Source organism: Patella vulgata, chromosome 3 (genome assembly GCF_932274485.2).
Source record: "Patella vulgata chromosome 3, xgPatVulg1.2, whole genome shotgun sequence".
In the NCBI taxonomy this organism is placed as follows: Eukaryota; Metazoa; Mollusca; class Gastropoda; family Patellidae; genus Patella; species Patella vulgata.
In genome coordinates this window covers 3,593,405-3,620,051 of record NC_065881.2, presented here as the reverse complement: position 1 = coordinate 3,620,051, position 26,647 = coordinate 3,593,405, and the positions used below count along the sequence as shown (strand labels likewise).

The window sequence follows — 26,647 nt, the reverse complement described above, 5'->3', positions numbered from 1 at the left end:
TAGCCCGGATGAGCACATGTAGTAAACTTCCGGTTTGATGTGTTGATGTTGTGAAAAGTGTGTTTTCATATAAATACTGAATAAAAATATAGAAATGGAGGAGGATGACTGCCTGAGGTTTCAAGATATGGGTTTAGATGACAGATTACTTAAGGTATTGACCACGGCATGACTGAAAGTTGTAACCCGTACCCAAAACACGTAACCCCGAGTCTGTTATATAGGGTCATCATACCTATTCATACATTACAATTTACATACGTATGTATATCATCTACTCGAGAAATGAAATGAAATGGAGCTTAACGTCCTACAATTCTGCTCCGAACTGGGCTAATTAAGACGGACATACGCCATACAGTAGGCTTTGAGGGAAATTTTGCCCGGACAACGACACAATGACCTACTCTTATTAGGTCTTATATATATCGAATTCCAACTGTCAAGCCAAGGGATCTTTTACGTGCACGCCAATGTGTACACAGAGCCTCGTTTTTTTTGTCCCATCCGAACTACTAGACAGCTGCCGTTGTCAGGCCCTCCGCCCTGCATCATTGACAAGGGGGAACAATGCCAGAAAATCTGGATGAACTTTCTCTTACCCACTTAGCCACTGTGCCGTCACCGAGAATATGAATATTGAATATGAATAATAGTAAGAAACATTGAGATATCACTGTTGATATTGTTTACTTAAGGACACATCACTTTTACTAATGAATATATCTACCACACATCAATATTTACTAGTCAAATTAAATGTCAGTAATCGTAATGGGTTATGGATGAATTATTTAAGTCAAAACTAATATTTGTTGGCCATTTTGACTAAATTATGGCCGTTATGACCGTATTCATGGCTGTTATGGCCTTGCTTCATAAGTGAAAGGCACCAGTTTCGCTGTGTATATGTGTTTGTGTTTAGCTACGATTGCAGCCCTTTAGTTTCACTTTGCAAACATTTTTTGTTTATTGATGTCTGTAACATCTTTAAAATAAGATAATGATGTATTACATACAAATAATTAAACATACCCAGCTCTACATGTATGTACCTTAACTGAAACTTTTTAACTAGCCATTATTGAAGATGGGCATGCAATAGTCTATAAAGAAAATTTGTTCAGATAGTGGTACTACGACCTGCTCTTATTCCCCTTTAAAATTGTAAAAGAAATAATTTAGGCCTATAAATGTTTAATTTATATTTCAGGCTATATCTGAGTTAAATTGGTCTGAACCGACCCCTATTCAAGAGAAGGCTATACCATTAGCATTAGAGGGTAAAGATGTGTTAGCTCGAGCTAGAACAGGGTCTGGTAAAACAGGGGCTTTCTGTATCCCGATAATAAATAAAATACTTTCAGATAAACAGGTTGGTTTGTTTCTCTCTCTTATAATAACATGAGTGGTGTAACATGTGTGAGCTTTTGTTCATAAGGTCTGTAGTCAAGTTGCATAATTTCGATGCCACGCACAATCCTATCGGGTCCTATGCAGGGCTGCCGACAACCAGTATCTCAGCGCAATTTGTGATACATATTTTGTACGTTGCTAATCAGAAATTAAAATCTAATGTTTTTAATTCACAGTAACTGCGAATCATTAATATGCCTGTCATTTTGGATATTGACACAAAGATTATCCACTTTTCTCAATACATTCAACGTGTATAAAATATCAAATAAATTTTATAAACAAAACTGAATTCTCCGTGTGACATTTTCTTCTCGACCTACCCAGACTCTATTCATTATACTATATAATACATGGACATAACTCTACGAATTGGGACTATTAAAGCGGAAATAGGGAATCAAGTAGTACTACTCATGTTGCGAGACATGTCAATTTCAAGTAATTATATCAGTGTACAATTTGAAAAAAATAAATTCAGTGTATTGTAAATAAAATATAAAAAATAAATATTTGTAATCGTATTGTAAAATGAGAAATCAAAGTAAGAATTCCCGTAAAATAATATTGTTTATATCGCGTGCGTCTAGTTAATCGAGATTATTCATAAAATACTGTGTGCGTCCGATTGAACAAAAATGGTAACACACGATAAAAAGCAGACGAAATTGTTTTCTAACGAAGAAATAAGAATTAAAATGAGTGGGACTTCGGAATCCACTGCCAAGAATTGGCTTCAGACATAAGGCCTAACCAAAAGTCTACATTCAGAAATGTTCACAGCTACCTGTAGCAGTGCTAAAATTCTAAAAAAATCTTAAGAATGAAATCTTATAATTTGTTATAAATTAAAATTAAAATAATCAAATATTTAGGTATTATGTTGAAACTGAAAAACTGCTAATCAATTTTTAAATTTGCTAATCAAATTTGGCAAAATTGGACTTTTTGATTAGCAGTGCTGCTAATCATCTGTGAAAAATTCTGACAGCGCTGGTCCTATGCATAAGCGAATTATTGAAAATCCATGTTCAAAGGGTTATTGTCCAATGTGACAGTGAGAAAAAGGTCATTTGTTAAATTAAGGCATTTCAACACATTAAAATTAAACTTTTTTTTAATTTTTAGACAGCAAAAGAACAGACAGTGAAAGCCGTTATTTTGACGCCATCAAAAGAACTGTGTAATCAAGCCTATAAAAATGTTATTGTAAGTATCTATAGCAACAAAACTCAATCATAAACATGTATCTATATTGAGTCATGCTATTAAACACTATTCCCAACCACAGGATACGAGGTAATGGATATACAACCGCTTTGCTCTTCCTGTTTGTTCTGGTATCATGTTTCGTCAATTCCATGACCCCAAGCCTGGAAATAAGCCACCTGTCACAGACAATGTCAGATCAGGCTTTGTCAGGCACTAAACCTCTGGTGCCTGTCATTTTGTCCGGCATTGATTTGTCTTTTTTTATTGATATTATTAATACATGTCTGACACTAAGTTGAAAATATCAGGTACTATTTCATTGGTGTCTGACATTTTGTCAGCTACATCTAAAACCGTTATTTCCAGTCCTGCATGTCCCCATTCTCAATCGTAAAAACATCAAACAACCAGAGTACCCAGAGTAAACCCACAGGGTTTGGAAGGCACCTCTGTCTTCAAGCCACATATGCTCTCACACCAGGGCTCGAAACTACGACCCCAAGCCAGAGATGACTGGAATTAACCTGATGTAACGTATATGTTTTATTTTAACAGGAATTAACTCGCTGTTGCTCCCGAGAGATTAAATGTATTGACGTAGCTCCGCAAGTTCCTCTTTCATCACAAAGGTTGGTAATTTAATCACTAGTCTTTTCATTGGTGGGGGGTTGGATGGCTGAATGGTTAGCGTGCGCGCACTGTATCATAAAGTCTGTCATTGAGTCGACTGGCGTGGTTTCGAATCCCCGGTTGTACGTGACAAGGAGTAGGGTCGCCTGTCCAACCTCGTGGGTTCCTCCAGTTTCCTCCCACAGCTAAAGACCCCTACGCGCAAGCGAATTATGTAAATAAAATTAAACCTAGTTTGTGTCGAGTGGACGTTAAACTCCATTTCTCTCTCTGTCTCTTTTCATTGGCTAAGACCTCTCAACCAATGAAAATATGGTATCAGCTATTTTAATTTAAATTTTCATGGATATGTATAATTTTCATCTTGAAACATCTCTCAAAATAAAAAACTCAAATCTGAAGTAGTAAATACTTCATTCTGTATCCTGAATCAGACATTGGACGATGATTGTAAGAAAGTCCTTTTTTTCCCCTTTTTATATGCCCACATTTTTGTCGCCAATCCGTTCGTTCATGAGTCTGTGGACACTCTAGAGGCAAAAGTTAATATCCAATTGACTTTAAATTTACACTCACTATTTAAGATCCTGTGACAAAAAGTGTATCTTCAACAATTTCCGATACTTGGAACAGCTAAATTCACAATATTATTTGCTTTGTATACGAAATGTTAGCATAGGACAGAACTAGAAGCCAAAATGATTCTAATATATAATAGGACAGAACTAGAAGCCAAAACAATTCTAATATATAATGATTCCGGATAATTACTTAATTTGTTATTACTCTTAATCAGATTTTAGTGTTGTAAAAGTTCTCATTACCGACAAATGACAAAATGTGTGACATTCCTTGTTGATGGCTCAGACAACTTAACCATATGTTAGTCCCACCAACTCCATCTCTCTCTCTCTATCTGAATTCATTGAATTTTAAAGACTTGTATTTTTATTTGTAGGCCGATGTTAATGGAGAAACCGGATATAGTTGTTGGAACACCGAGTCGTGTTCTAGCTCACATCAAGGGAGGTAATTTAGATCTACAGTCAAGTCTTGAGATGGTCGTTATTGATGAAGCCGATCTGGTTTTCTCGTTTGGTTATGAAGATGATATTAAAGACTTGATCAAGTAGGTGGACAATAATTCCTGTTTTTTCAACCCCTCCAAAAATGGGATTGGGGGGCTGCATGTTTTAATGTGTGCGCATCAAGAATGGTTACATATGGTGAAAGATCCTTTTCATTTTTAGCCCCAAATCTGTGGAATGATTTAAAACCATCTGGTTCTGATATTGATATTCGTTCCTGCCCTTTGGTACAATCTTTTAAATGTGCTCTTAAAACTTACTTATTCAAAAAAGCTTTTACTTAGATATATATTATTTTATTATATTGCATCTTTTTGTAGTCTTTTAGTTGTTTTTATTTTTTGTTTTGTTTTTTTTGTTTTGTTTTACTGGTATATGGTTGTACTCATTGTTTTGTAAAGCGCTTCTGAACACCGTTGGTGAAACTAGCGCTATGTAAATGTTTAATAATAATAATAATAATAAGGTCTGTCATTGAGTCAAGTGGCGTGGTTTTGATTCCCTGCTTGTACATGACACAGAGTAGGATTCTCTGTCCAGCATTGAGGGTTTTCTCCTGTTTCCTCCCACTGCTAAAAAACAACTTAGCAAATTATTGAAATATAAAATCAAGCCATATGCTAGTTCTGAAATCACCTTGTTTGTGTTTTCCCCTTGTCAGTGATGCAGGATGAAGAGCCTGACAAGGACAGAGCTGTCTAGTCGTTCGGATGGGACGGAAAACCGAGGTCCCGTGTACACATTGGCGTGCACGTAAAAGATTCTTGGCAGTTGGAATTCGATATAAGAGTAGGCCGTAGCGCCGCTGTCCGGGTAAAATTTCCCTCATAGCGCACTGTATGGCGTATGCCCGTCTTCATTAGCCCAGGTTAGGAGCAGAACAGTAGGATGTTGAACTCCATTTCATTTCACCTTGTTTGTGTCAGTGGACATTAAACACCATCTCTCTCTCTCTCTCTCTCTCTCTCTCTCTCAAATTATCAAGATATTTGTTTTGTGAATTTTCATTGTTTTGTTTCAGACATTTTCCGAAGATTTACCAGGCGTTCCTGATGTCTGCTACTCTAACAGATGAAGTTAAAGCTTTAAAGAAAATGGTGCTACATAATCCAGTTAGTACAACCAAACCTTACATTTACACAGACATTATATTAACCCTTGGGTTAGGATTCATTAAACATACATTATACAAGAGCTAAATCTGCCTATAACAGGTCTTTCTTTAGGCCTGAAATTTTTTTCTAAATTATTAATTAGACATTAATTAACTTATACAGACCATAATCAACTCTCGATGCCATCAAATATCTCTGATATTAAGTAGATTAGCGTCCATATTTTAATTTAATTTATAATGGAGGAGCAAGGCTGAGGTCCAAACAACCAGTACGGTGGTTGCAATTAATGCACACGTCTTGTCAAACCTTTAAAGGCTAATATCTTCGCTTGTAGTAGAGTAATTTGAATGAAATTTTCAATATATTTAACTTTTATTGTCTATTTTTAAACTAATATAGCAAGAATGACCAGCTCTTTATCTAAATCTTATATAATGTATCTTTAATAGACAATAGGTAACTGTATTGTTGATAACCCCACTGAGTGATAATTGACTAGACAGGAAAGGAAGGAAGACATGAAAAGTTAACAAAGTTTAGATAACTTTTGGTGAAAAATTTATTGCTGCAAGGAGAAAAGTTACCGCCAAAAAATTCACCCGATTCAAAATTTAATCGCTGTAGTGCTGCTGTCAAGAAAAGTAGGACTTAATCCCCATTTCATTTTTGCTCGTTCTTCATATTTAAATTTTTGACTATTTTTTCAGGTTATTTTAAAATTAGAAGAATCACAACTTCCTGAAACAAATCAATTAACGCAATATGTCATCAAGTGAGTATGTCAATCAATACACGATAGATTGGGGAGTCGCGATATGTCATTAAGTGAGTATGTCACTCAAATCACAATAGATTGAGGAGCAGCGGTGACTCAGTGAGTAGGACAATGGCTCACAAACCTGGAGATCACGTGTTTTCGATCCTGGTGTCGGCCAAAAAAGTTTATCAGGATTTTCCGGCGAGGTTCCACCTTGTCATTGGTGCAGGATGGAAGGCCCGGCAAGGGACAATATATGGGACGAAAAACCGAAGTCCTGTGTACATATTGACATGCACTTAAAAGAAACCTTTACAGTTGGAATTCAAATGGGAGTAGTCTGTAGCGCCACTGTCTGAGAAAAATTCCTCATCATGGATTGGGAAGTAGCAGTGGCCCAATGTATAGGATGTTTGCCCGCTAAACTAGAAGTCCTATGGTTCTTAAAGAATTTTATGCCGGGGTTCCCTTTTGTCAGTGGTGCCGAACAGAGGGCCTGGCAAGGGACAACGCATAGTCATTTGGATGGAACGAAAAACAAACGTCCCATGTACACATTGGCATGCGCATTATCATCATTTGCTTGTTAACTTTGAGAGAACCATCAACGAAACATCGCTTTAATTAAAATAGTAATTATGTTCCATATTATGTTTTTGTGTGAAAATGTTGCTAAAAGAAAATGAATTGTTATTTTTGTTTTTAGATGTGAACACAGTGATAAATTTGCCTTGCTCTGTTCGTTATTAAAACTTCGACTGATTCGAGGAAAAACTATTTTATTTGTAAATTCTGTTAATAAATGTTATAAGTAAGTATATGTTTATTATTTCATTGATTTCTGTTACAGCTTAATTACCTTTCACCATGGACTTCATTGTTAGTATGGGGGGTTGGATAGCCGAATGGTTAGCATGTGCGTGCTGTATCATAAAGCCTGTCATTAGGTCAACTGGTGTGGTTTTGATTCCCCAGTTGTACGTGACATCGAGTAGGGTCGCCAGTCCAACCTCGTGGGTTTTCTCCGGGTACTCAGGTTTCCTCCCACTGCCAAAGACCCCAACGCGCAAGCGAATGATTGAAATAAAATTGAACCATGTGTTAGTCCCGAAATGACCTAGTTTGTGTCGAGTGGACGTTAAACCCCATCTCTCTCTCTCTCTCATTGTTAGTATGATAATGTCTATCATTAGGTCAATTGACGTGGTTTCGATTACCTAGTTGTACGTGACATGGAGTAAGGTTGCTTGTCCCACCCTCCCACTGCTAAAAAAAAAACCACACGCAAGCGAATTATTGAAATAAAATTGAACCATGTGTTAGTCCTGAAATAACCTAGTTTGTGTCGAGAGATCGTTAAACCCCATCTCTCTCAGATCATATTATGTATTTTTTATTTATTATTTCAGAGTAAAGTTATTTTTAGAACAGTTTGGTGTTCCTACTTGTGTTTTAAATTCAGAATTACCAGTGAACACAAGGTAAATATATATATATAATACTATACTCCAGGGCTCGGGCTTGCTGCTCACAACTTGCCCTGTCCCTAGATTCCCCCCCCCACCTTTTATAAATACTCTAGGGTTTGGACAACTTGCTCGCCCCTAGATCCATAACTCAAGCAGTCTTATACCCCAAATTCCAGTGTATTTTATAGCGCACTAGTTGTTTGCACGACTCAAAGCCCAGTATACGCTTCCGGTTTCAATATTTACGAGCAATTAATTAAAGAGTTTCTTGTTATTTAATGTGGATGTATCTGAATGGCCTGATATAAATGAGGTTTTTGAATATTACAGGGATTGTTTTTATTCAATGTGGGAGTATCTGAAATATAATATATTTTTTTAAATGGCCTAATATAAATGAGATGTTTAAATAATATATTACAGATGTCATATTGTGAGTCAGTTTAACGATGGTTTATACGACTATATTATCGCATCAGACGAGTCCGCCTGCTTCAACCCCATGGGGAAAACATCAGATAAAACAAAAACAAAAACCAAGTAAGCTATATAATAACTTCTACTATGAAAGGGTGTCTCTATGCGGTAACCATGGTCACTGGTTGCTGATTGGATGGTCCAGATTATCACCACCCTATGGTAGGGTGTCTTCATGCGGTAACCATGGTCACTGGTTGCTGATTGGCTGGTCGCGAACATAACCACCCTTTGGTAGGGTGTCTCCATGCGGTAGCCATGGTCACTGGTTGCTGATTGGTTGATCCTGATTATAACCACCTTCTGAAGTTTGTACAAGCAAGATAATCAAATCCAAAGGCAAATAACTGGTCTGAAACAGCTTCTCAATCAATATATATTAAAAGGCAAGAATATGTCAGCGCCTTTCGTGTTATGCATGGTGTAACTTGTAGTTAATACTTGAGGTCTTATTCTGCAATTCAATTCTCTCAATCCCTGGAAACGTTTCAATCTGCCGTCCTGCGCCACGGACAAGGGTTTCAATCCACCGTCAAGCACCACTGACAAGGGAAAAACAGATTGGTAAATTCTGTGGAACAATGGAATGGAACTTGGTTGGCGGATCAGTGTTATGTTCAGGAAGCTACTATATGATGAAACCGACCAGCAAGAAATTGAGCCATATTTTTCTGGGATGCCGCAAATATGTTTAACAAACATTTTATCCAATGACTTAATTTTTTGTTTGTTATTTTAGAGACAGCGATTGAAATATTTTTGTTTTAGAGGCAATAAGATTTAGAGACAATAAATGAAATACTTTTGTTGTTTTAGAGGCAACAAATGAAATATTTTTGTACTTTCTTATTTTAGAGGCAACAAAAAAGATAAAGAATACAGTGTCTCACGAGGAATAGATTTTCAGAATATTTCTAACGTTATAAATTTTGAATTCCCTAAAACTGTGAAAAATTATATCCATCGAGTTGGGAGGTAAGTAAATAGATGTTTTATTGTAATAATTTAATCAACATATTTAATAAAGACATAAAACATGACATTTACACACATCCAGACTATATCTCCCATAGCAACTGTTGATGTTTTATATACCTCCAGACTATATCTCCCATAGCAACTGTTGATGTTTTATATACCTCCAGACTATATCTCCCATAGCAACTGTTGATGTTTAACATACATCCAGACTATATCTCCCATAGCAACTGTTGATGTTTAACATACATCCAGACTATATCTCCCATAGCAAATGTTGATGTTTAACATACATCCAGACTATATCTCCCATAGCAACTGTTGATGTTTAACATACTTCCAGACTATATCTCCCATAGCAACTGTTGATGTTTTAAGGTGGTTTTTCCCTGTATCAACCTTCTGTAAAGAAATGAAATGAAATGAAATGGGGTATAACGTCCTACTGCCTTCTGTAAAGGTTTTAGAGAATAACTGATTGTGTTCTAGAACAGTCCCGGGCGATAAGAAGGGAATGACTGATTGTGTTCTAGAACGGCCCCTGGTGATAAAAAGGGAATGACTAATTGTGTTGTATTTTATATCTTGTAGAACGGCTCGTGGTGATAAGAAGGGAACAGCTCTATCATTTGTTTGTGTAAAAGAAATGCCGTTATTAGAGGCAGTAGAGAAAGAACTGTCGGAACAAACAGGTATAGATTGAAGTCATTGTTAATACCATGATATTATATCTGTATTAATCACAGGTCAACTCTGTTACACTTATATTGAATGGCAATCTCTAGCGTCTGGTTATTCCACCCTACACTGATAGTATTTATTGCGTTCCAGATAAGAATATGGCATCACTGTTTGATATGACTTGTGGAATATGTCCAGTGGCGGCGCCAGAGGGGGGCAAGGGGGGGGGGGGGGCATTTTCCCCCCCATAAATCTGGTCTGCCCTCTGTTTGCCCCCAAATAATTTTAGAAAATAAAAAAAAAAGTAGTTTTGGTACATTTTGTTAATCAATACCTTCTACGGTGAATAAATCCCACATCCCCACTCAGTCATAGACTTGCATCTTGTAGAGCATTTCCGACAGTCTATTTTTCAAAATTTTCTTGGGGAGGTCGTTTGACATTTTGTTCTATGATCGGATAAACTAGTGACACGGCGACAGACGGTATCTGGTCAGATCTATTTATCTCAACAATCGGTGCCGGACTGAATACTGTCAGACAGCATTTTCGGCAGTCTATTTTTCAATATTTTCTGGGGGAGGTCCCCCATACCCTCCGTAAGGACTCCCTACTTGACTCTCGTGAGTGGGCTTCGTCGAGGTTCGCTACTCCGTTCGTTTGACACTTTAACTCAACGATCGGTGCCTGAAATACTGCTAGGCTTCATTTCCAGCAACCTGGTTTTTAAAATTTTCTGGGGGAGCCCCCCCCACCCCTAGGTGAAGCTTTTGCCCTTGCCTCCTTAACCTGGGACTTTGCCCCAGCTTTGCCCCTCCAACTACCGACGGCTGGCGCCGCCACTTAATATGTCTAGCCTCGTTCTTTAAGTCCCTTGTTACAAATGATGCTGAAACGCATTATGGTACACAATTCGTGCAGGGCTGTCGGTAATTTTTCACAGTTGATTAGCAGCACTGCTAATCAAAAAGTCCAATTTTGCCAAATTTGATTAGCAAATTTAAAAATTGATTAGCAGTTTTTCAGTTTCAACATAAAAACCTAAATAACAAGATATTACTTTAGTTCATAACAAATATGATTAGATTCCATTCTTAATATTCTTAGATTTTTTTAGCACTGCCACAAGTACTTGTGACAGTTTGTGAATGTGATGTAGAAATTTAGTTAGGTCTTACGTCTGAATCCAATTCTTAACAGTGACTTCCAAGGCCACAATCATTTTAATTGTTATTTTTTGTACGTTAGAAATCTTCGTTAGAAAACAATTTCGTCTGCTTTTTATCGTGTATTGCTATTTTTGTTCAATCGGGCGCACCTCGATTTACACTGGATTTATTTCTTTCAAAATGAATATAATATAATTACTTGATGTCTCGCAACGTGAGTGGTACTACTTGATTCCCTATTTCCGGTTTAATACTCCCTATTCATAGAGTTATGTCCCTGTATTATATAGTACCGTATAATGAATTGTGTCTGGGTAGTTCGAGAAAAAAATGTCACACGGAGAATTCAATTTTGTTTATAAAATTTTATTCAACATTTTATACACGTTGAAAGTGTTCAGAAAGCCTTCTAGTCTTCAAATGTGGATTATCCTTGTGTCAATATCCAAAATGACAGGCATATTAATGATTCGCAGTTACTGCGAATCAAAAACTTTAGATTTTAATTTTTGATTAGCAACGGACAAAATATGTATCGCAAATTGCGCTGCGATACTGGTTGTCGGCAGCCCTGAATTCGTGTACCAATGGTAAAATGTTTATTTTGTCTTAAATATGGATTTCAGAAGTCCATCAATGTTGATTTAAATTCAATGTTGAAGACTCTGGATGATATTGAGTTAGAGACTTAGCTCACATTAAACTGGGGCAGGTGGATGGCCGAATGGTTAGCATGTGCGCGCTGTATCATAAGGACTGTCATTGAGTCAACTGTCGTGGTTTCGAATCCCCGGTTGTACATGACAAGGAGTATGGTCGTCTGTCCAACCTTGTGGGTTGGTTTTCTCTGGGTCCTCTGGGTTTCCTCCCACTGCTAAAAACACCTACGCGCAAGCCATTATTGAAATAAAAAATTAAACCATATGTTAGTCCTGAAATGACCTAGTTTGTGTCGAGTGGATGTTAAACCCCATCTCTCTCTCTCCCATTAAATTGAGAAATTAGTGTGTTTTATTTAATGTGACAAATTATTAAAATTGGTTGAATTTAGTATGAATGACTCGTGTATAACCTGTACAACTTGAATATTTTAGATGGTGGTAAAGTATTTCAACCCTATCAGTTTAATATGGCCGAGATTGAAGGATTCAGATACAGAGCAAAGGTTTGTATAATCTCCTTGAAACACACATTCTATTTACTTGTCTTCACTACACGAAGAGTTTGTTAAATAACCCCACACTGATCAGCAGTGAATATTCTCTAGGCTGCTACAATCACTGATAGGGGTGACATCGATGTGACTTAATTAGCTCACAATATTAACTTTTTTCCTTCTGCAAATTAAATTCTAGAATATTTAAGTTTTAGATAAATAATAAAAGCTATTTGAAGTATATCTAGATAAAAAATATTTCCTGTTTAGTGAAAATGGGTATATAGAATGAGTAAAAGGCACCATTCTGCCCGAACCAGTTGAAGCTCACCGTCTTATGTAAACAATGCTATTGCCATTGGGCCAATGATCGACGCCTCTTGATGTGACGTCACATTAGAAGGCAACCATCTTATACAGAGTTTCACAATTCCTCTGTGAAACAGACTGAAATAACCCTTGTACTCAGGGATGTAAGGGATTAGCCAATCAAATGATCTGTTGGACCGCTCAACTGTGGGTAAACCTTCACAGCCTAAGAAAACAGTGGACCAGAGTTCTTATTCCATTTTGAATTAGGCCGTAAAAGGTCCAGGTAGGAAAAAGGATAATTAAACTGCCATTCAAAAAAAAAAAATTCTTGCTAACTTGTCATGTAGAATGTCCTGTTGATTTATAGTGGATGGTTTATTGTTTTATCAAGCGGCTGACTGCTCCGACTGGGCTAATGAAGACAGACATACACCATACAGTGTGCTATGAGGGAAATTTTTCCTGGACAGCGGCACTACAGCCTACTCTTATGTCAAATTCCTGTTGCCAATGTACACATTGGTGTACCCGGGACCTTGTTTTTTTTGCTCTATCCAAACAACTACACACTGTTCTTGTCAGGGCCTCCGTCCTGGAAGGGGAAACGATGCCGGAAAATGTGTTTAAATATACTTTTTAATTTCTTTTTTTTTTTTTAAACCGCCTACTCTTAATTTTGTATTCCAATCATCAAGGGTTCTTTAATGTGTACAGGATAGGGGGGCCGAATGGTTAGCACATGCGCGCTGTGTCATAAGGTCTGTCATTGAATCAACTGGTGTGGTTTCGATTCTAAGGTTGTATGTGACAAGGAGTAGAGTCGCCTGTTCAATTTCATGGGTTTTCTTCGGGTCCTCTGGTTTCCTCCCACTGCTAAAGACCCCTATGCACATGTGAATTATTGAGTAAAATTCAACCCTATGTTAGTCCCAAAAATACCTAGTTTGTGTCAAGTGGATGTTAAACCCCATTTCTCTCTCTTTAATGTGTACACTGGACCTCTGTTTTTTATCCTATCCGAATGACTAGACTAATATTGTTTTTATATTGTAGGATGCCATGATGTCTGTAACACATCAAGCTATACAAGAGGCCAGATTAAAAGAAATAAAAAGTGAAATGCTTTCTTCTCAAAAACTCAAGGTAAGATAGGATAAATTTATTACATTGCCTTCTCGTTCGATGTAGGGAGAGGTTGGGTGGCAGAATGGTTGGACATGTGTGATTTAGATCATAAGGTCATTGGGTTTGTCATTGGTTTCAATACCAAGCTTGCACGTGATAATGCTTGTCATGTTAATAAATGTCTAAATTATTATTTATGTTCCTGTTAAATGTTGTCACAAAAATAATCCAAAACAAAAGGTTATAGGTTACGTGTGGGGCTTCCTTCGGCAAAATGGCTACATTTTCGCGCAAAATTGGTCAATTATGGCTTTGTTACAAGTAAGTTGACCTACTTTGAGTAAACTACTGGTTACTAATTGCTTCATTTCTACCCTTTATCAACGTTTTCTTGCTAGTAATGTGTGCCAGGATGAATTTTAACATGATAAAGTATTTGAAAATGGTCAAAACAAAATTTTGAAAAATTTTGCACTCGGACACAAATTAACGTAAAATTAGAAATCAACTTTTGTGACTTATGACTCATTTTGCTATCACCAGTCACATTTATATAACATTTGAAGCCAAAAGGCAGATTTAACTGTTACATTTTGTATCTTTAATAGTAAGTGCAGGGGGACTGCACCACACAAAATTTACACAAAAACAAATACACGGACAGGACATCATACTCAGGAAAACACAAACATACAGACAATTCAAAAAAAGTGAATGAATCCGGGGGCTAGCCGTAAGCGTCCACTGCGCTGTACAGTCCTGAGTCTGTAGTGACACAGACTTCACTCAAATTTGAAAACAATTAGGATTACAACCTAAAGAACCCATTGTGTAATGCAAGCACGAGTCATGATTGTTTTGTCTAAATGTATAAAGACAACAGTATGTGTTAGCTATGTGGATGTTTCAAATGAGAGGTGGTATCAGGTGTTCATATTATTATATAATGTTTTGTTTTATTTTTCAGTCATATTTTGAAGATAATCCTCGTGATTTACAAGTTTTACGTCACGATAAAGCGCTACGCACAGTTAAACAACAAGAACATTTAAAACATGTTCCAGATTATATAGGTCAGTATATAACATTTAAAACATGTTCCAGATTATATAGGTCAGTACATAACATGATAAAACATGTTCCAGATTATAAAGGTCAGTACGTAACATGATAAAACATGCTCCAGATTATATAGGTCAGTACGTAACATGATAAAACATGTTCCAGATTATATAGGTCAGTACATAACATGATAAAACATGTACCAGATTATAAAGGTCAGTATATAACATGATAAAACATGTTCCAGATTATATAGGTCAGTACATAATATGATAAAACATGCTCCAGATTATAAAGGTCAGTACGTAACATGATAAAACATGCTCCAGATTATATAGGTCAGTACGTAACATGATAAAACATGTTCCAGATTATATAGGTCAGTACGTAACATGATAAAACATGTTCCAGATTATACAGGTCAGTACATAACATGATAAAACATGTTCCAGATTATATAGGTCAGTACATAACATGATAAAACATGTTCCAGATTATATAGGTCAGCTAAGTCGATAAAAAAAACTTTTTATGTTGAGATATTTTACTTTTCTTGAGATTGTTCATTGAGGCAAAGTTCATCGGCCATAGTGCCACAGCCCGGGCAAAATTCCCTCATAGCACACTGCATGGTATATGCATAAATGCCAACTATTCCGATTTTGTTGGAATCATTCCGATTTTCTGAGTCTAATTCTGAATTCCGATTTTACTCTTTATAATTCCGTTTTTTAAAATCTATTGGAAGAAATTTATTATATTTCATTCCTGACCTTTTTGATTGATAAAATCCCTCTCGTTTTATTTTTACATTGACGACTGTCTCGGCATTCTCGCTGTTTGTTGTGAATCTGATGGCGATACTGTTTATCGTAGTATGAGTCGGTAAAACAACGAAAATAGTCGAGAACATGTGTCATGTTTTCCTTATTATTATTAATATAAAATGGGATAAGCTATTATGTCTGGACTAATCAAGATCAAAATGTCATGTGGTTATTTCCGTCATTTGCCGTGTCTAATTTGCATAATTCGCGGTAAAACGACGGAAATAGCCGAAAACATGTCTCCAGTTTTCTCGATTATTATTAATATAAAATGGAATAAGCTAATATGTCTGGACTAATCAAGATTAAAATGTCATGTGGTTATTTCGTCATAGGCCGTGCCTAATTTGCATACTTCGCGGATATTATTTGCTATGCGGAGCCATTCTCGCATACACTCGTACAGTACACGGCGGGTTTACCGTTAGTTGCCAGTAACGTTGTTGCTTCTTCCTTAGCCATATTTCCTTCTGACTTGATAAAAAATGTTTTCAAGCTGTTTTCCATGTGTGAAAAAAACAAATTACAATAATAAATAAAACCCAGTATAAATAATTTACGACTTCTACTTCCGTGTCGGTCGTCAAGACAAACAAAATGGCTGCCAAAACAAATGTCAGACAAAAATACCGGGAAACTTACGGCAAAGAATTTCCAGGAACCATTACGTCCTCGCGTAGAGGCGACGAATTCGCATTTTGTTTAGTCTGTAGGAGTGATTTATGTGTTGCTTACGGTGGTATTACGGACATTAAAAAACATTTTGAAACTAAAAAACACTTGAGCTGCTCAAACCTACATGCATATATGCATACTTTCGTATATAAATAGGTAAAAAAACCTCAGATGCATGGACCTAAATCGCCAGCTGTTTTTATCCAATAATACAAGGTACTGCTTTAAATAGGTGCTAATGCTAATTTCTCAAAATTTTCTTGGGGCCCTTAGGCGGGCCCCAAACCAAACCCCACGCCCTTCAAGCCTCCGGCGCCTCCAGCGTTTAGGGTGCTTCGCACCGATCGAACTTGGACCTGCCGTCCTCGCTCTACCCTCAATACAAGGCATTCTGATTTTCAATCTCCTCAGGTTGGCATGTCTGTATATGTCTGTCTTCATTAGCCCAGTTGGAGTAGAACAGTAGAACGTTAAACCCCATTTCATTTCATTTTGATTGAGGAATAAGGAAGAACCTTTACACACATTTATCAATAATATTTAAATTATTTTTCACAAGTTAATAATTTTATGGTTGATTGTATTTTATAGTACCGAGAAGTTTACAAGGTTATCGTGGTTTAAGAAGACAGAATAATCCCAGTGTTCATCCTTACGCCAGTACACGATCACACGCACAGAAACGATATCAGGTTGGTATCCAGTTTGTTTTCATTCAACAATCTTATGTCCTTCAGTCCTTCATGTTTAAGAGGGTTTGGATGGCTGAATCGTTAGCGCGTGTGCGTTGTATCATAAGGTCTGTCATTGAGTCAACTGGCGAGCTTTCGATTTCCCTTGTTGTACGTGACAAGGAGTGGGGTCGCCTGTCCGACCTCATGGGTTTTTTCTGGGCCTCCCCACTGCTGAAGACCCCTAGTGTAAGTGAATTATTAAAATAAAATGGAACATATGTTAGTTCCAAAATGACCTAGTTTGTGACGTTGAACCCCATTTCTCTTTATCTCTCTCCTTCACGTTTAAGGTTTCGCATCTGCTTATATTGATGCACCTCACTTTCCTTTTCCAGTTTCCCTGGAATTGACATATAAGTGAATTCTTCTCTGAACTTCGACATAAATATTTTAAATCATTATATGTTTGTTTATCAGTTACTTTATTTAAATTTCATTAATTTTATCTCAGTAGAATACTTCATAGGAAGCAAAAAAACCCAAAAAAACTAGATCAAATTCCATTAGATTTCTTTTACAATGATATTGTATAACGTATAATAAAAAATAATTTCTGAATAGCCTTGAAAAGGAATTTGAATAATGATTTCTCTTTTTTTTTTCAGAGAATGAAAGCCGATCCTTTGAGAAGTTTTGAATTTACTAAAGGGAGGAAATCATTCAGAAAGAAATAAAACTTTTATATATCACTGATGTTATTATTTAATATTATCCACCATTTTTAAACAAGCAAGACAGTCAGTCTCACTTTTTTTGGACCCAATAAATCTGCATTTAATGGAGACGGGGAGGGGGGTCTAGTTGGAGTTGGTTAATGTGTGCATGGGGGGGCTGTCATTGAGTTAATTGGGGATGTTTTGATTCCCAGCTTGAATGTGGCAAAGAGTAGGGTTGCCTCAAGCTGCTAGGCAAATAAAATTGAACCAGATGTTAGTCCATAAAATGACCTCTCTCTCTCGGAGCTAGTTTTCCTCTGGTAGTGGAATGTCAGACTTGTTGACCAGTATAACATTGGATTCTCAACCAGAATATCACAGGATCTGAATCCTGGCGTGGGTAGAGGAGAACCATAGGGATTTCTAAAGCCAGGATCTCACTTGTTTTAGATATTGTTACATAGTCAATCATATTGGTCTATTGTTACATAGTCAATCATATTGGTCTATTGTTACATAGTCAATCGTATTGGTCTATTTGTGTGTACACATTAGCGTCCATGTAAGAGAACAGTTGACAGCTGGATATCCAATTTAAAGGGGGGGGGGGACGGGGGAGTAACATGAGGGAAATTCTTCCCGGAATATGGTGCTACGGCCTTCTCTTATTTTGAATTCCATCTCTCAAGGGTTCTCCAGGGGATCACGTGGCTAAGTGGGTAAGGCGCTGGCTCGCTAGCCTGGAGGTCGGGTGTTCAATCCCTGCATTGGCCGAGAAAGTTCATCCAGATTTCCCCCCTTTTCAGTGATGCAGGGCAGAGGGCCTGACAAGGACAGCTGTCTTGTCATTCAGATGGGACGGAAAACCGAGGTCCCGTGTATATATTGGAATGCACGTAAAAGATCCCCTGACAGTTGGAATTCGATATAAGAGTAGGCCGTAGCGCCGCTGCCCGTGCAAAATTTCCCTCATACCACACTGTATGGCGTATGCCCGTCTTCATTAGCCCAGTTTAGGAGCAGAACAGTAGGACGTTAAACCCCATTTCATTTCATTTCATTTCTCAAGGGTTCGTTTACGTGTATGTCAACATTAACACTCGACCTCGGTTATTTTCTCTCGTCAAAAGGACTAGACACTGTCCCTTACCATGCCCTCTGTCCAGCTGCCTGATGAGGGAGGGGGGTGGGCGGGGGCGGCGTTGGATGGCCAAATGGTTAGCATGTGCGCGCTGTATCATAAGGTCTGTCATTGAGTCAACTGGCGTGGTTTCGAATCCCAGGTTTGTACGTGACAAGGAGTAGGGTCGCCTGTCCAATTTCGTGTTAGTTTGTGTTGAGTAAACTTAAACCCCATTTCACTCTACAACTGTAAATCTAGAAGTACTTTCTCAGTTGGGTAGTAAACCTAGTTAAACGTATTTCATCTCCTGCAGCTCAACTAATCATAAACAACAGAGCAAGAAAACATGAACATTATTCATAAAACTGATTTTATTTTACGTCTGCCCAAGTTGTGTTTTTAAAGTTTGTATAATCGAGTCATATTTATCAGCTGTAAACACCATGACTGTTCTCATGGCCTCCATACTGTCCTCGTCATCCCAGCTACCACTGACTACATCATCTCGATCAGCTGCCACACTGTAACTCACTTTTATATCACTTAACTACAAGATAGAACAAATACACACTAAACTACAAGATAGAACAAATATTCCCTTAACTACAAGAACTTAACTACAAGATGGAACAATTAAACACTTAACTACAAGATACGCTTAACTACAGGCTAGAACAAATATACACTTAACGCCCTACTGTTCTATCTGAAATGGGGTTTAACATCCTACTGTTCTGCTCCGACTGGGCTATGAAGACGGGCATACGCCATGCAGTGTGCTATGAGGGACATTTTGCCCTGACAGTGGTACTACAGCCTACTCTTAATCTGACTTCTGATTATGATCTTTTATGTGCACGTCCTGTACCCCTGACAAGGGGAAACCATCCCGGATGAACTTTCTCAGTGACCCCCACAAGGCTTAAAATCAATGACGACTGATCGAAAGAGACGAGCCTTGTTAAGATTTTCCGATATTAGAAGAAGAACTAGAACTAACCTCTGATAATATTTCATCTTCTGGATTACTATAAAACAACTGATTGCCTAATTTATTCCCCCCATCCCCGGATGCCTCCATCTTAGCTCGATACGATTTACTGATTAAAATATAATAACCAAAATCATATTTCATCTTCTTATTCACAGCTTTCATCATATCTTTCCTGTAAATATAAAAACACAATATATCCTGAATCAAATGGTAGATTATCCAAGTCAATAAATGAAATGAACTGGGGTTTAACGTCCTACTGTTCTGCTCCAACTGGGCTAATGAAGGCGGACATATATCGTAGAGTTTGTTATGAGGGAAATTTTGACCGGAACTTGGCACTGTGTGAGTGTACACATTAGTATGGCCTCTTATTTTGTATTTCATGGGTTCTTTTACATGCAAGCCAATGTGTACATAGAACACTGTTTTTTTGTCTTATCCTAAAAACTAGACACTGTCCTTGTCTGGCTCTCCGTCCTGCATCACTGACATGTTGAAACAACGCCGGAAAATCGTGAGGAAGTTTCTCAGCCATCACCAGAGTAAACCCAAGAACTGGTTAGAGAGCCAACCTTTGCTAACAGAACCACCACAACTCCCCTGCCAACACAATAAAGCATATAATGGAATGAGAGTTAAAGTCTTCACAACAAAATACTTGTTCAGTATGAGAGTGAGGATTACTCTTATTCAAACTAATTCAAATTAATTCAATCTTACCGTAAAGATTGGAAGACATTAGTTTTAAAGGAGCTAAATCGCTAATGTTTGGTACCTAGAAATTGACACAAATGGGTCGTAACGCATATAATAATGTAATAGGAATATATATAAACTGATTTACATTCAATCGTTTCCATTTTTACTCTAATTTCAAATCGGTTACATTCGGCGAAATATGTCTGAAGTCTCAATCGAATCAAAATTTCTAGCGTCTGGTTATTCTAGTCTACATAGTATTTATTGCGCATACTCTCCCGAATGGGCTTCTTCTTGTTAGAATAGGCCTAAAACATATTATGGTACACAATTCGTGTACCATTGGTAAAATGTTTATTTTGTGTTAAATATTGGATATCAGAAGCCCATCTTTTCCCGGTAAGATCACAACATCAATGTTGATTTAAATTGACAAATAATTCGTGTTTTCAATGTCGAAGATTTTGGATGATATTGAGTTAGAGACTTAGCTACTTTAATACAAGTTTACCATAAAGATTGGAAGACATTAGTTTTAATACAAGTTTACCATAAAGATTGGAAGACATTAGTTTTAATACAGCTTAGTTTTAATACAAGTTTACGTAAAGATTGGAAGACATTATTTTTAAAAGCTTACCGTAAAGATTCATATGATGGTGCTGCTATTTCTATTGGTATATTTAAAAATCTTTCACTGATGAGAAACCCGACTTGAACATCTTCACTGTTAACGATATCAATTATTTTATTTCCATCTTCTCCGAGATTACTTGTCCGACATTTATCAACTAAATATGATATAATCTCTTTTACACATTCTAAATCTTTCTACAAAATACAAAACTAATATTAACTAAATCTTTCTACAAAATATAAGAAATACAAAACTAATGTTAAAGATAAATTAGTTAAAGAGTTTTATAAAGAGTTGGCCATTCTTACTATAATAATTCAAATATAGATGATAAAAAGAGAAAATATTAAAAATTTCATTCAAATTACTTTATTCTGAATGGAGATGTCACTGTTGGAAGTTTGGACTAGAAATAGGCATCAATTGTGTCTGCACTGTCTACGAGAACTTATCAAGTTACATTCTCAATAGCTATGGTACCCTCGCGTGGCAGGCCTTTCATTGCCAGTCTCTGGTAGTGACGTCAGTGACTAACGGTAAACGTTAGCTTGGTCCGCTATTTATTGATTTAATTTTAAATGGACGCCTGTTTCAATCCAAGCTGTATCCAAGCCATCTGAGGGTCTACAGAGTTGATTTTGAGCTTGTCGTGTAAATAAAGCTCTAATTAATAATTTCTATAACATCTGAAGCCTAGATAAAGACTTGCAATAGGCAGATTTAGCTCATGCATAATGTATGTTTAACTAAATCTATCAACAAAATATCAATTAGAAATTCATGAAACAGTCGTTTGTTGGTTTACCAAAGTAAGACTGTCAACAGGTAGATTTAGCTCTTACATAATGCAACTCTAAGATAATACTATTCTATCGTAACCACAGAGGTTGTAAAATTACATTGTTTATATCAACTATGAGACATAGTGTCTTTTCACAAACTATCCAGTCAAACAGATCAACGTGAGGAAAGATTGATTATCCAGCCCAGTGATTCTCAACCCGTGTGCCGTGTATCTTCCTAAATGTGCCGCAGAATTTTGAATGGCACACTAAGAAAATGTGAAAAACCACATGATCTTAATTGAGTACATGCATTCACTGGTGTCTACTGATAAGCTGTATTTTTCTTTATTTATTTTGAGTCATTCTATGACTAGTCTCTGTCTATGGGTGTATGCCGTCTGACTTGCCATGATTTTATTTTACAAAATTCAAATATTTTTCATATATAGATTTAGCCAGGTGTGCCGCTATTTTTTCATCTGTTCTAAGGTGTGCCGTTGGCAAAAAAAAGATTGAGAACCACTGATCTAGCCTAACAGATCAACATGAGGAAAGATTGATTATCCAGCCAAACAGACAGACGTGAGGAAAGATTGATCATCCAGTCAGATTGTAACAAACCTTTCTTTCTGTGAGATTTATAACTGACATGACACCAAACACAGGATCCCCATCATCAAAATCATCTTCACTATCATCATCTACATCATTTAATTGCTGAAATATATAATTTATATATCTATATCTTTCTGGGGCTGGTGGCTATACTAGGGGTACTGATAGGGTCCGGGCTGGTCGCTATACTAGGGGTACTGATAAGGTTCAGGGCTGGTGGCTATACTTGGGGCACTGATAGGGTCCGGGGGTGGTGGCTATACTAGGGGTACTGATAGGGTCCGGGGCTGGTGGCTATACTTGGGGTACTGATAAGGTTCAGGGCTGGTGGCTATACTTCGGGCACTGATAGGGTCCGGGGGTGGTGGCTATACTAGGGGTACTGATAGGGTTCGGGGCTGGTGGCTATATTTGGGGAACTGATAGGGTCCGGGGGTGGTGGCTATACTAGGGGTACAGATCAAGCCATCTGCCTGGGTTTGGTGGTTATACTAGGGTCGCGATAGGGTCCGGGTTCGGTAGCTATACTAGGGCAGGTCATGCCATTTGTCCAGAGTTGGTGCCTGGTGGCTATACTAGGGCCGCGCAAGGGCATGTCAATTCAGAGATGAAATAGGTCTAGTTACTTGGTGGTGTTGCACTGACTACTATTTCCAGTTTCATGAAACTCATATAACAAAGTCGTTGGGTCAACCGCTGTCCGAACAAACTGTTTAATCATTGGAAAACATTTTTTTTTTGTATCCGAACAACTATACATTTTCTCTTGCCAGGCCCTGCGTCTTACATCACTGACAAGGGGGGACCATCGGAAATCGTGATGAACATTCTCGGCCAACATGAGGATTGAATACGGGACTTCCAGATTAGTGAGCCAATGTCAAACTCACTGAGCCACCGACCCCCACCGCACCTCACACAGGTAAGGCCTTATGTTAATACTTACCTTTATGACATTACCAACGTAATTCTGTGCCACTGTGCCCCCCACCCTACCTCACACAGGTAACATCTTATATTTATACTTACCTTTATAACATTACCAACGTAATTCTGTGCCACCGCGCCCCCCCTCACCCCACCCCACCTCACACAGGTAAGACCTTATGGTAACACATACCTTATACCATTACCAACGTAATTCTGAGCCACCATTCCCCCCCACCCCACCTCACACAGGTAAGATTTTATATTAATAATTACCTTTATAACATTACCAACGTAATTCTGCGATATTATGGTATTAGCTAATTCTGATAAATTAATGTTGGCCTTCAGGAATAACTGTAAAACATAAAATATAATTCAAATTTATCTCATCTCAGCATAGTTTGTTACCTTACATTCATTTGAAAAAAGAGAGCTTACAATGTATGTCATTTGAAAAATGATTTGTACTGAGTAAACTTGACATAAAGAATAAAACATACTCGGTGACGTTGGTGTTATAAGGTCGTTCATATATACATGTTGTTTAAAGTGGAGAGAGAGAGAGAGAGAGAGAGAGAGAGAGAGAGAGAGAGAGAGAGAGAGAGGGAGAGAGAGAGAGAGAGAGAGTTTAAAGTTCACTCGACACAAACTAGGTCATTTCAATAATTTGCTTACGTGTAGTGGTCTTTAGCGTGTAAGGTTCTTTAGTGGTGGAAGAAACCGGAGGACCTGAAGAAAATCTATGAGGTTGAACAGTCGACCCTACGCCTTGTCATCTACATGCTTGGACTGGAAACCATGCCACTTGACTCACAATCTGGTTAAAACACAGATCCTATTTCGTTTCGTTTTCATAGTTCAAAATTTTGTTTTATTTGTCTTTACTACACTTGGATCTGGAAGAGTTGTTATTTAACTCGTGTTCTGAATGGTGTCAATTATAAGCCAGTGAAACGGTCTGTCACGACGAGCTTTAGGTGTGTTTTGCACGGAACTGTGGGTAATCCACTAGTAACATCAATGCTGATTGGTTAATCAAATGTCTGACGTCATAAGTCGGTCTTTTGACCCCTGACGTGACTTATCGCTATAACTTGTTAGATCTTCATGTAGTGTAGGCCATCGAAAGTATAAAAAAACGAAACGAAATAAAGATCTGTATTTTAATTAGATTGCTTGACTCAATGACAGATCTTACGATACGGCACCAGACCTTACGATACGCCACCCAACCCACCTCACCCCCTCGTTTGAAAAAGAATAAAGGGTACCCATCTTCCAACATGTAAATAGACGTTAATCCCACATTTTAACCATGATTTTTTCTCTCTAAGTCTCCCTTGATGCAAATTTTACACCTGGGTAATCTACCTTAACAAATTCACATCTCTGATCTTTCTATGGCTTATCTATTTAAAGTTGTGCACAAAACATTAGACCTACAACATACCGACATTTCTAAATTTTTGAACCATCGTATGGCGATTCTCTTCATAAAAAATCATATGGCTCCTCCAATTCTAATACAATTGGGAAAAGTCAATTAAACAGGCATTATGCAAGAGCTAAATCTGACTATTGCAGGTCTTTGGCTAGTCTGAGATATTTACTGGATTTAAATACATTTTGTGATGGATGATTTCACGCCAAAATGGATAACTGAGACTTGTTTTTTTATCGTACCGACTTTAGTAATTATAATCAAGACTTGACCTAAAATTCAATCGGTACTAAATTGGTTCAGAATAGAGTGGATCAATTTGACTGGAATTTTCAGCATATTCTCTTCACGTTATCTATTTTTGAACTATTATACCGAGAACTTGTAGCGCTTTATCTGATCTCCCATAATGCCCTTTAAGTAAGCTTTCAATTAATTTACGTACAATATAAGGTGTTTCAGTAAGGGTATCCTGTAATCCTGTGTAACCACTGACAACATGTTTTATACTGCAATTAGCCTACCTGTTTGAGAAGAGTCTTAATACCATGGAAATCTGAATCTTGTGGAATTCTTGCTTCAAATTCTACTTCCATCTCCTATAATATATGTAATAGTTGAGAAAAAGAAACATATTTATACAATAGCGAGTGACTCACGTAAAAAACAACAACAATTTAACCATTTTGAACAGAGAAACAATAACTTCCAATGTTCTTCTAGAGTTGTTTTTGACGTTATTTTGAAGGTTTCTTATTTCGAAGGATGTCACATGTCAAACGGACCTGATACCTGTCATTTACATGTACATATTTTTATTCAAATCAAAGCACGCCTATAAACTACAGTGCATCTGAAATGAAATGGGGTTTAACGTCCTACTGTTTTGCTCCGAACTGGGCTAATAAAGACGGGCATACGCCATACAGTGTGCTATGAATGAAATTTTGCCCGGACAGCGGCACTATGGCCTACTCTTATATCAAATTCCAACCGTCAAGGGATCTTTTATGTGCACGCCAATATGTACACGGTACGTCAGAACCTCAGGTTTTCATTCCATACGAATGACTAGACAGCTGTCCTTATCAGGCCCTCTGTCTTGCATCACTGACAAGGGTGATCCATGCTGGAAAATCTGGATGAACTTTCTCGGCCAATGCAGGGATCGAACACCCGACCTCCAGGCTTGGCTAGCGAGCCAGCGTCTTACCCACTTAGCCACCGTGATCACCTACACAGTGCATCTAAATCCAACTAATATTTGCACTGACAACAGTCTGGTGGGCTAAGATTAAGTTCAGGATGATCTCTTCTTCAGTGAAATAGAGTAAAAGTTACTTGAATCAAATTCAATACTTTATTTATGACTAAATCAATGCGATTTAGATCCTTCAAAGTAAAATTTTAATCAAGTCCAGCAGAGTTATCTTTCCTTTGTTTACAATTTCATCACGGCCGAAATTTGAATTCAATAGACAGGACTAACAGCCGTTAGGCGACCATCAACCTTATTAAATATTAAAGCTACCTGGTCCATCAATTCCTCGTCTGAACCGCCACCGTCAGAAACGGGGTCATCGTCGATCATTTCATTATTTTCTTCGATTTCAGTTTCAGCACGCTTCTTCTTGGAGGACGCCATTTTTATATTTACCAAAAATCAAAATTTAGTAGCGGAGAAGAAACGAAATGCTTTGGAAGTAAATAAATAATATTTTCTATTTTCCCTCATCTTCTTATTCACTGTCATTTTAAGGAGTCGACAAAATAGGCTTGAATCAATAGATATATAGTAATGTGTATAGATGATTAATAAATATGATATTTGATACGAATTTCGTTGAGATTTATTTCCAGGTTCAAATTTGCGTAACT

At 37.4% G+C, this 26,647-nt stretch overlaps 2 protein-coding genes across 2 annotated transcripts; one reads left to right on the top strand and one right to left on the bottom strand.

Annotated features, from left to right (window-relative positions):
• Positions 1–17,575, top strand: LOC126814680 (probable ATP-dependent RNA helicase DDX56). The gene is made up of 17 exons (XM_050539998.2): positions 1–154; positions 1,214–1,375; positions 2,545–2,625; positions 3,184–3,257; positions 4,217–4,387; positions 5,368–5,458; positions 6,172–6,236; positions 6,928–7,032; positions 7,631–7,702; positions 8,114–8,230; positions 9,023–9,142; positions 9,737–9,837; positions 12,090–12,160; positions 13,517–13,606; positions 14,556–14,661; positions 16,744–16,844; positions 17,492–17,575. Exons 1-17 carry the CDS (start codon positions 95–97, stop codon positions 17,558–17,560), a joined length of 1,656 nt encoding a protein of 551 aa, XP_050395955.1. The 5' UTR covers positions 1–94; the 3' UTR covers positions 17,561–17,575.
• A 1,443-nt stretch (positions 17,576–19,018) lies between these two features.
• LOC126814689 (protein BCCIP homolog) lies at positions 19,019–26,421 on the bottom strand. Its single transcript, XM_050540004.1, has 7 exons — positions 26,301–26,421; positions 25,294–25,368; positions 23,602–23,682; positions 22,405–22,500; positions 21,002–21,192; positions 19,666–19,831; positions 19,019–19,212 (listed from the first exon to the last, which is right to left on the bottom strand). The coding sequence occupies exons 1-7, from the start codon at positions 26,412–26,414 to the stop codon at positions 19,042–19,044; spliced, it is 894 nt and encodes a 297-aa protein (XP_050395961.1). The 5' UTR covers positions 26,415–26,421; the 3' UTR covers positions 19,019–19,041.
• Between the last annotated feature and the right edge of the window lie 226 nt (positions 26,422–26,647).